At 42.3% G+C, this 11054-nt stretch overlaps 1 protein-coding gene across 2 annotated transcripts in view; it reads left to right on the top strand.

Annotated features, from left to right (window-relative positions):
- Positions 1–1190: 1190 nt before the first annotated feature.
- Positions 1191–11054, top strand: part of FEZ2 (fasciculation and elongation protein zeta 2) — a gene marked incomplete at its 5' end in the record, with an annotated part of 42789 nt that continues 32925 nt past the window's right edge. For both annotated transcript variants that reach the window (XM_082851414.1, XM_082851415.1), the window contains 2 exons: positions 1191–1444; positions 5695–5803. In XM_082851414.1, the coding sequence (XP_082707540.1) occupies positions 1191–1444; positions 5695–5803 (363 nt within the window). The remainder of the gene's footprint in view (positions 1445–5694; positions 5804–11054) is intronic.

Genomic DNA, 11054 nt, shown 5'->3' with positions numbered 1-11054 from the left:
TCCCAGACCAGGGCTCGAACCCGTGTCCCCTGCATTAGCAGGCAGGTTCTCAACCACTGCGGCACCAGGGAAGCCCCTAACGTGTATTCTTGAGGATAGGTTTCCATGTTGTCAAGACATGGACAGAGCATACTGGGAAAATCTTATTTTCTATTATTAACTTCGTATTTATTTTTCAGAATAGGAATTCATCTTTTATGACCCAACTATGTTCTGATTCCTAAAGGAAGTATTTGATTACTGCAGTCCAAAGATACTGCTTCTATCAGCTCCTAGGTATTTGTTGCTTCTACATATTCACACTCCCTTAGAATTATATCTTTTCCCCTAATTTTTTTTCTGATGGTAAAATACACATAACATAAAATTACCATCTTAACCATATTTAATTGTACAGTTTAGTGGTATTAAGTACATTTATATTCTTGAGTAACCATCTCCAATGCTCTTCATCTTGCAAAACAAATTCAATACACGTTAAACAGTAACTCTCTACTCCCAGTTATACTTTTTGGTATAAACGCTTTCCAGTTTTATCGCTCTAACTGCATTGTAAGCCCGTTGCAGGGAGCAGTCATATATTAGTTATAAAACATACACATTTGGTACTTACTGTCAGGCACTGTTCCAAGTGCTTTGCAAATATTAACTCGCATAATTGTTCATCTTTGTATGTTGCAGAGGGTCTAGCACGTGCTTTACACGTGGGAGACATAAAATATTTGTGGAATGAATTTTGGTACCATTTAAGCATTTCCAAGTGACAATGGCTGTTTTTCTGGTTGAAAAGTTACCAAAGGAGCCAGGTTACTTTGGGGAAATGATTTGGGGAGTAATGTGACACCGGGTGCAAGTTTAAAGAAGTCCTTTATTTTAGCCACATTTAGGCCAGGTTCCCACTAAGGAAATCTTAGAGTAAAGCTATTCCTGAATGATAGACTATAGGAAGTGACTCAACGCAGTTAAAGTTTTCCTTTCTACCGGGACCAGCTCTCAACTCAAAGAAGACTCAGGAGAAGGGAAGACCCCGGGGCTGCGAGGCCCGGGACAGGTCCAAGACTCCGCCGGAGGTAGGGGGGTGGGGCCTCGGGCGGTGCGGTGCTTCGGGGGCGGTGCGGAGCTTCGGGGGCGGGGCCAGACTGCGGGGCTGGGGCGGGCTGGGGCGGGGCGCGCGACTGCACCAGGCGGCGATGGCGGCGGACGGGGACTGGCAGGATTTCTATGAGTTCCAGGAGCCGGCCCTGAGCCTCCAGGACCAGGAGAACTGTAACGCGAGCCCCGAGGCCGAAGCAGGGCCGGGCGGGGGAGGCGATGGTTTCCCAGCGCTGGCCTGCAGCCTGGAGGAAAAGCTGAGCCTGTGTTTCCGTCCCTCCGGTCCGGGTGCCGAGCCCCCCAGGGCGGCCGTGCGGCCCATCACCGAGTGCAGCCTCCTGCAGGGGGACGAGTGAGTGCGGGTCGCGGGCGGGAGCCTCCTCTGCCCCTCGTCCAGCCCCTCGCCCTGCCCGCCGGCCCTCAGTCAGCAGCCTCGGCGGGACTCTGGCCGCAGGCTCCTCCCCTCACCCTCCTTCCGCCTCCTTCAACTCCGGGGTCCCGCCCCTCCGTGTTCTCCTATCTCTTTCCTTGGGGCTTTAGGCCTTTGCGCCCCTGGCGATTTAAATCCCCTGCTCCCCTGCCCCCCAACGACCCCTTAAACGTCCTCCTCCTTCCTAGAAACCAATCCCTGTTTGGTTTGGAGCGGAGTCTTGTACAGAGCCCCGTAGTTAGAGATAGTATCTCCTCGGGCACATGTGTAGACATTCATTCATTCAACCAGCATTTTTTAAGCACCTGCTACGTGCCAGAGGCTGCTTCTCACTGGGAATACCAAGATGACTGGACATTACCCCTCTCAAGCAGAGGGCAATCTAGGGTGGGAGCTAGATTTGTAAACAAACATTTGTATGGGTGTGACAAACGCTCTAATGGATATATGTACAAAATATAGAGGGAGAGGGGGTGAGGGGGAGAGTCAGGAAGGACTTCATAGGGAAAGAAGTGTGAAAACGACCCTGATGGGTGAGTGGGAGTTTGCCTGGCAGGTGAAAAAAGGTCTAGCATTCTAGCTCAGGGATATAGCACATGCAAAGGTACTGACGTTGCAGCAGCGTTTTTGCCACAGGAATTTATTGGCTCCATCTGAGAGCCCAGGTTGAGTGTGAGTTCCCACAGAGGCAAAAGCTCTGGTTATTAATAGCAAGGATCTCCTAGTCTGGTAGGGAGACCAATGCATAAACAGGTAATTATTACAGAATCATCTAAGTGCAATGATAGGAAATTCGCAGGGCTTTATGAGAGCTAGGGGAATGGAGGGACAGAGGTTATTTAACTGCCCAGAAACCCAGTTATAATTTGGTTAGATAAGGGCTGTAATTATGTACCATAGTTTTACTCCAGAAGATACAGAAAGGAATGATGAGAGTGAGGGAATTTGACAATATTGTAATGTAGGGGGAGAGGAGCCCTGGAGAGGCTGAGGGTGAAATTATGGAGTAAACACTGAGGTTGTGGGTAGGGGTGGGTTTTCAGAGCATTGAAGGGATGGAGGGGTCAGGGAAGAATTCTTGAGAGAAGGATTCTTGGGCATAGAAAGGGGCTTGTCAGTTTCCTCTGTGAATCAGAAGATTTATCAGGAAGAGGGGGTTGGGAATGGGGGCCTGTAAACATAGCAGTGGTTCAGGCCCAGCTATGCTTGGAGACCATATCGTTTCATTGCTGCCTCTGTACAGTGTTCTGCCCAGGCATAAAAGGAAACGTTTTTGGTTGGATATTATACACACAGATATGCATGTAATCAGTGGCAAAAGATGACATTTTAAACAGTCTATTCCCAAAGAGAAGGTAGTGTTATACATAGATTTATATACTCGGAATCACTAGACTCAGGACATTCTCTGGATTTTAAAATTGTATTTATTATATATTTGGGTTTATCAAGAATAACTTCTCAAAACAGATTAGTGGTTTGTACACAGATAAGATTCCTTATTTTTGCATCACCTGTACTGTCTGAAAAGTAGCGTACTTTAGCCTTTGCTTAAATCTTCAGTTGATATAAAACTTAAAAGTTTTGTTACTCTTGATAATGGTTTAGTAGATAGTAGATGTTATGTTGGTGGTACAGCATGTCTCTTGATTTGGGAATGCATAAGAAATCTCTGTCTCTCTTTTCTGAGCTGGGGTTGCTCACCACTCTCATTGTCCCTATTCTATGGCATAAATCTGCTCTCCATTGCTTGATAGAGTCCATTCCTGTTTCTTTGACTAGAGACAGCTGAGAATTCTTTCACCCAGATAGTGCCTTGCCTTAGGGCAATTTATTTCACTTCTGAGTCCCGGTTTTAGTTTTGGTTAAATACAGATTGTGCTTATCTGCTAAAGTTTTACTTTAGAAGGGTCTGGTGTGGGATTCAATGTCAGCAGCACTTTGACCTTTGGAAAAGAGCTGCCCTGCTAGTTGTTTATGACTGGCTGTAATACTTTATGATAAGGACCAAGGCAGTTCATGTCTTGACTGGAGAATTCTACATATCTTTCAGTTAACTCGGCCCTATGTCCTTCCAACCACAAATGTTCTGGCCCTGGTGAAGATAGAGGACTGTGAATTGTGCTTCATTTTCTTGGTAGATCAACTTCACCCACAGTCAGTTCTACATGAAATCTTCCACTCCACTTGTCCTTTTATTATAGCCTCATTTAAGAAGGAGCAAACAAGCAGACAAAACAAACCTCAAAAACTCTGGACTGTTTTCACCTACTAGGATATGCTAGTAGTTCCTACCCAGGGTTAGATACATGGTCAGTTATTCAGTATTTGCAAATCTTTTACCCAGGAAGATGTGGGCCAGAAACCCAGCAAGTTTAGCATCCAGAAGTGTTGTTTCCAATTTGAGCATACTGGCATTAGAGGAGATGATTCCTGCAGAGAGGAGGATAGGAATGAACCATGCATATGGGAGATTTTCTGGGTAAATGAGCCAGTTTTCTAGAGCTTTTTGGGTTCACATTTTCATTGCGGCCAATGTGCATTCCAAAGCCAAACATCATTTTGGGATTTTTGGCAGTTGTGGTCACATTGCTTCTTCTCTTTAGCACCAAATCCCAATTCATTAAATCAGTATGTTGTTTCTCTATTTTAAAGCTTGCATTCTTATTTTTATGTCCCTGGTGGTCTTGTTTTTGTATCCTAGTATCTTACATGCTTGGAAAAGAGACCCACCCAATTTTTTAGTGGCTTATTCACAATTGGATACCTGTTATAAATGTTAGGGTGGTGTTTTTTTTGTTGTTTTTTTCTTTATGACTTCTATGTGAGTATCTCTGGCCATTAAGTAGCTTATATGTGTAGTGTTTAACTTTACTTACCCTAATTAAATTTCATCTCATTTATATTTCTGAACTCATGTTTTTCATATAATGTCATTTAACAAAAATGCTGGTTAATATTTTGGGACTGAAATGAATTTTGGTCATGAAATTGGAGTTTGCAGTCCTTTTTCCATTGTGGTTTGGGACTTTTCTCAATACAACTCATTTGAATTAATGCTTAGAGTAATAGAGCTGGAAGGAATGTCTGCTATTCTTGTCCAAGCTTCTCATTTTAAAAAGTCCAGCTAATACCTACAGAGGTTAAGGGACATAGTCAAAGACACATTGAGGATGAATGTAGACAACTCTGTTTTCTGAATTTAGTCCAGTACCCTTTTCATTTTACCCTGTTGCCTCCCCAAAATGCTGTTTGATAATAAGGAAGGGTAACTGCACTGGGTATAATCTGCATTTTATTGTGAACTCCCTTTCTTTCCCTTTTCATCTTATCTTAGTCTTAGCCTATTATAAATTAGATATTAAACCCTAGTCTCACATTGAGACTGAATTCTTTCTCCAGAAAATTCTTTCTCTTTGGTTAGAGAGAGATTATTCATTCTATGAAATAGTCTATATGTTCGGAAGTTACAAGAGAAAAATAAGTATAAAGCACAGTGTATTTACTACCTCTTTGGGCTTGAGAAACATTATTTAACCTTCCTGTGCTTTAGTTTCTGTCTGTCAAATGGGGATAATAACTGTTCTTCATAATACTGTTTTTGAGGATTAAATGAGTTAATGTATGTAAATTGCTTAGAATATATGTAAATTGCTTACTTAGAGCCTGGCACACGATACAGTGGAAATGTCAGCTCTCGACTTTGTGAGAGTTTTCTATGTCCTGTCACCTTCCCTCAGGACTTCTTGTCAGGCCCAATGATAGGATTTTTCTTTTGTCTTATTCTGGAGCCTCTACTTTTTTTTTTTTTTTTTTTTTTTGCGGTAGCGGGCCTCTCACTGTCGTGGCCTCTCCCATTGCGGAGCACAGGCTCTGGATGCGCAGGTTCAGCGGCCATGGCTCACGGGCCCAGCCGCTCCGCGGCATGTGGGATCTTCCCGGACCGGGGCACGAACCCGTTTCCCCTGCATCAGCAGGCGGACTCTCAACCACTGCGCCACCAGGGAAGCCCTGGAGCCTCTACTTTGTTGATGCTTTTCTGAGAAACAATAGCCTCCTGTTTCTTTGCTCTGATGCTTTTTGTTCTCTCTTTCACTGTAGTACTAGGTATCTGTTTAATAATGACGTACAGAATGTTAAGTTTCACTGATTGTAGTTTTCTTCTTTTTAAGGATTTGGAATGCCCTGACAGATAATTACGGAAATGTAATGCCTGTAGACTGGAAGTCATCCCATACTAGGACCTTGCATTTGCTTACTCTGAACCTCTCAGAAAAAAGGGTAAGTTAGGAATTGCACCAGTAGTTTCTGAATAACTGATTCTCATAATGGAGCTAAAAAGTAGCATTTCTGTTTAACCACAATTGGTTGAGTTGCTTCTTATTTCCAAGCTTATGGCAATTGGAGTGGCCCTCTTTTGCCATCTCGGTTCTGCTACTGTCAGCTTGCTAGCACTTCCCTCCAATTCTTCCCCAGCACACACTCAACTTTTTTATGTTTAGGTAAATTTTCATCACCTGTGTATGAACAGCAACGATCAGCATTTTTTTCCAGCTTAAATAACAATTTTGATGTGCTGAGAACAGTCAGTAAGAACCCTAGCCTTTGATTTAATATATAGAGGGTACTGGAATATCTACAGAGAGTTAACTTTCTGAAGAATTTAATGACTTGCTAGATGTGACATATCGTCTGAAGATTGTGTTTCTCTGTGAACATTGGGGAACCTTTAAAAGATTTCAGTTCTTGGCTTTTTAATGTGTTCTTGGCTAACTGTTGGAGGCTTCTATATATGTCTTGGAACTGAAAGTGAAGACACCTTGAGTAAGAAGTGTGAGCACAGGTGATAGGACAACAAGGCGGACAGAAAAACGAAGAGAATTGCTTTAAGTGGAAAATCACAGTGTGGTTTAAAACTGATGAGAAACGAGGCCAAATGGGAGTTTCAGGGCCTGACTCTTTAAATTCTTCATCAAATAGCAGTGTAAGCTCATGCCAGGTCTTTTAGCATGCTCTGTATTTCATTAAGTGTATTTGTGCAATTACTGGGAGTATAATGCAGTAGGGCTGTGAGTATTTTAAATCATTTTCTGAAATGATTTTCTTAAAAATGTGATTCAGAAAAGCTTGCTCCCTACTATTTTCTCATAAAATATATAATTCTGACTATATTTCTTTGTATTCTAGTAGATATAGGATTTATTATTTGTTCCAATTATTAATCCCCTTAAGCTGTTTTGCAGGCTGACCTGACATACATTTAGGGAAAGGAATAAAACAAAATATTTTATGATCTGTCTTGTGTTTATTTGCATCTTAGCTATCATTCTGGGCTTAGTTCAAGTTTCCCTTCCTCTCTGAAGCTTCCTATTACTGTTTTAGCCTTTGCTGATCTCATGGAATTATATAATTTTAGAGTTGGAAGGGACTTTAAAGGACACTTAATCCAGTCTCTCATTTGGGGGGAATTCCCATCTACAGTGTCTCTGACAGATGGTCATTTTGCCATGGCCTCAATCCTGGCACGGAAGGAAAATGCACTCCTCTCTGTGGGAATCGGTTACGCTTGTTGGGGTGTGAAAATCGTAAAGGACTTATCTGTCCCACAGAATTTAGCCCCCTAGTCTCCTGCAAGCTGGTCCTCACAGCGCTTTGTCCGTGTCTCAAATCATTATTTGTGTTCTCTTTTATTATATATCTGGGTCTGTCATTAGATTGTAACCTCCTGGTAGGTATCTTTGTATTTGTCTTTCAGTAACCACCACTGTGCCTGGCACATACTGATTACTAAGACAGATGTTTGTTGAGTGAACAAATGAATAATCTCATCAGTGAGGCTATATAAGTTCAGACACCATGGTGGAAAGTGTTTTAAAAATGTTTTCTATATTATTTAACATAGTATTGAATCCACAATAGCCAGTCAATGAGTACTTTTTTGTTTGACATATTAAAAAATAGTAGAGAAGAGATCTTTTCATAGTTTCAAAGGGAAGTACATTAGTAGCATGAATGGAACACTCTAATCCAGTTTCAATGAATATTGTTATTTGGTTACCTCTGGGGACGTCACTCCCTTTATCTGCCTTTTGACTGTTTTCAATGCCAGAGCAATGGCATAGCCAAGGGTAGTGATTAGTAATGATGTGGAGTTTAGTACTAGTACTGGTTGTGAAACCCTTACCTGGAAAACTCAGCAAGTTAAAATGGACAAGTGATCATCTAACATCTGTCTGTCTTGACATGACTACCCAGGTGATGAATACAACTGAGATGAGAAGTCTAGTCCTCAGGAATGAATAGCACACATTAAGTTCCTGAAGAACAAGGTATGACATAAGAAGCAACCATGTTATTAGGTAGCATATAATTAATGTTTTTTGTGTTTTTTGTTTTTTGTTTTTTTTTGTGGTACGCGGGCCTCTCACTGTTGTGGCCTCTCCCGTTGCGGAGCACAAGCTCCGGACGCGCAGGCTCAGCGGCCATGGCTCACAGGCCCAGCCGCTACACGACATGTGGGATCTTCCCGGACCGGGGCACAAACGTGTGTCCCCTGCATCGGCAGGCAGACTCTCAACCACTGCACCACCAGGGAAGCCCCAGAAGCATTCTTTAGATTATTCCAGTTGTATAACAGTGTCTATATGAAATTTTTTTTTAATTTATTTTATTTATTTATTTTTTGGCAGTGTTGGGTTTTTGTTGCTGCGCGTAGGCTTTCTCTAGTTGAGGTGAGTGAGGGCTACTCTTCGTTGTGACGCGCAGGCTTCTCATTGCGGTGGCTTCTTTCATTGTGGAGCATGGGCTTCAGTGGTTGTAGCACGTGGGTTCAGTAGTTGTGGCTCACAGGCTCTAGAGCGCAGACTCAGTAGTTGTGGCGCACGGGCTTAGTTGCTCCACGGCATGTGGGATCTTCCCGGACCAGGGCTCGAACCTTTGTCCCCTGCATTGGCAGGCGGATTCTTAACCATTGTGCCACCAGGGAAGTCCCCTATATGAAATTTTTGACAAAAGGGGAAGAGGTTTCTTTTTCGTTAGGATGAGGAAAACAGGAAACCATAGTTCCCTAGATTTGTTTTTAAGTTTTTTTCATTGATGTTTAAGATGGCACACTTCTAAATTTGATGGGTCTTTTCTAGAGGAAGGCAACTGGTACATTCCAAGTTCTTACATGGGCACATTTTTTCCATTTGAGGCAGCTTCAGTTTTATAGAGGGAAACAGAACCATGGCTCTGTATCTAAACCTGGCATAGGAAGGAGTGATGGGAATGCTTGGCAAAGAGGCACATTGATGCCGAATGGGAGCGTGAATGATGATACCCATGACAGCCAAGGTTAGTTTTCAAAGCCCGAAAGGGATTCCAGCCCTTAGCATATGCCATCTCTGTGGGGAATGGGCTTGGCTCCCTCTCTGGAAAGATGGTCTGGGATCATTATTTCTGTTGTCATGGAAATTTATTCTAATGGCTTATTGGTATCACTCGTGTGTTGGCAATAGCTGTAAACCTGTTCTAAATCCAGTGCCATTCTTGATCATGCTTATGTGATAGAATGCTTCTGAATCATTTTGCCTTAGGAACATCCCCTGTGCCGTGTTTTTCCTTCTATCATGAGGATTTCTTCAGGGACAGGGACTTTGTTTAATGCACCTTTTTATCTTCAAGAGTAGAAACAGAAGATAATAATGGCTGCCTTAGGAGTAATTTTAAAATTAAAACTTTCACTTGGTATAAGGGGGAAAAATAAGACAAAACTATGGTCCTCAAGTCACAACATAGAGTTGTGATTTTGGGGGAGGGTGTTGAAGTTTTAGGATCAGTGAATGTAATTGTTAGGTACTCTACATCATCGTACACCCTCGTGTGGCACTTTTCATCTCCACTTCTACTATCTTGAAATCAAACATCCTCTCTCATCAAGAGCCACATCTCTTGACCTTTCTCCTTTCTTATTAACAGGATAACTGTCTAGTTTAAAAAAGTGAACTAAAGCTATAGGACTTAACATGAAAAAGCAGCCTCTGCCCTACTTACCTCATAATGCTTGACTTCCGTTTACCAGAGGCAACCGCTTTCAACTACTTCAACTTTTCATCCAGCAGATAACATTCTCCTATCATTTTACTTGATTTTATTCAACTTTAGACTTTATTCATTTACTCTCTACCCAGAGGATGAGGGTTTAGCACTCTCAAAGTCTTCCCTCTAGCCCTCCAACCACAACCCTCACAAAAACTTTTGCTTCCCTCATCTTCCCAATATAATTATGTCAAAATTTTTGGTTATATTAACCTTCATAATTCATATTGACCTTTCTTTTAAAAATTAATTAATTTATTTATTTTTGGCTGCGTTGGGTCTTTGTTGCTGCTCGCGGGCTTTCTCTAGTTGCGGCGAGTGGGGGCTACTCTTCATTGCGGTGTGCGGGCTTCTCATTGCAGTGGCTTCTCTTTATTGTGGAGCATGGGCTCTAGGCGCACGGGCTTCAGTGGTTGTGGCACAGGGGCTCAGTAGTTGTGGCTCACGGGCTTAGTTGCTCCGCAGCATGTGGGATCTTCCTGGACCAGGGCTTGAACCCGTGTCCCCTGCATTGGCAGGTGGATTCTTAACCACTGAGCCACCAGGGAAGCTCTCTATTGACTATATAAATGTTCACATTTAAGTACATTTTATGATTGCGTGTCCTCTTTTTTTTTGTTTTTTTGTTTTTCTTAAGGTAGTAATAATTGCCTTTTTGTGGTTGATTTAGGTTATCATTAGCTCACTAATTCAACCTCAACAGAGCCATAAAAGTCATTTTAGTAAGTGAAACACACTAGGTAATCTGTCAGGCTTTCTTTCTCTTTTTCTTTCATGCTTTTCTTAATTCCTTCTGCAGCAACAATTCTAATCTGAACTGGCTACTCACTAGTTTAGCTCCACAGTCATCATTCTGGGATCTTTACTTCACTGTCATTATAAGAATTCCCTTCATCTCTTTCTTGTGTTAGATCCTATGTCTGCTTCCTTTTTTGGTTTTCCTCCTGGTTTTAATGGAACATACTCTGCGTGGTTTTCTGAGAAAGGGTACCTGAGAGGTACATTCTTTGAGAAATTGAATGTCTGAAAATCTCTTTATTCTAACCCCCTACCGAATTGTTAGTTTAGCTGGATATAGGATTCTAGGGTGGAATTTATTGAAACGTGGAAATTGCATTGGTTTTTTAATTCTCTGTTGTTGCTGTTGAGAATTCAAATGACGTGTTGGTTTCTGATCCTTTTAATGTGATGGTTTTTTCTCTCTGGAAGCTTTTAGGGTTTTTTTCCTTCCCCCACACAGCTTTTTGAAATTTCATATGTTGAAGGCCATGTCCAGGCCTTTCCTAGCCTGATGGTGCAGTGAGAAATCTAATGTGGGGGCGTGTCATCCCCGTGGTGCAGCATGGCATTGCAGTATGTGGTAGCAGATAGAGCTGGAGTGCTGATGTGGCCCCCCTCCCAGCCTAATGTTATGAAAGGCAGCACGTCAGTGTTTTTCCTTGCACTTCTCACC

The sequence above is a fragment of the Leucopleurus acutus genome (genome assembly GCF_964270905.1).
Source record: "Leucopleurus acutus genome assembly, chromosome: 12".
Classification (NCBI taxonomy): domain Eukaryota; kingdom Metazoa; phylum Chordata; class Mammalia; order Artiodactyla; family Delphinidae; genus Leucopleurus; species Leucopleurus acutus.
Note: the sequence above shows the minus strand (reverse complement) of the source record. Positions and strands in the feature narration are given on the sequence as shown.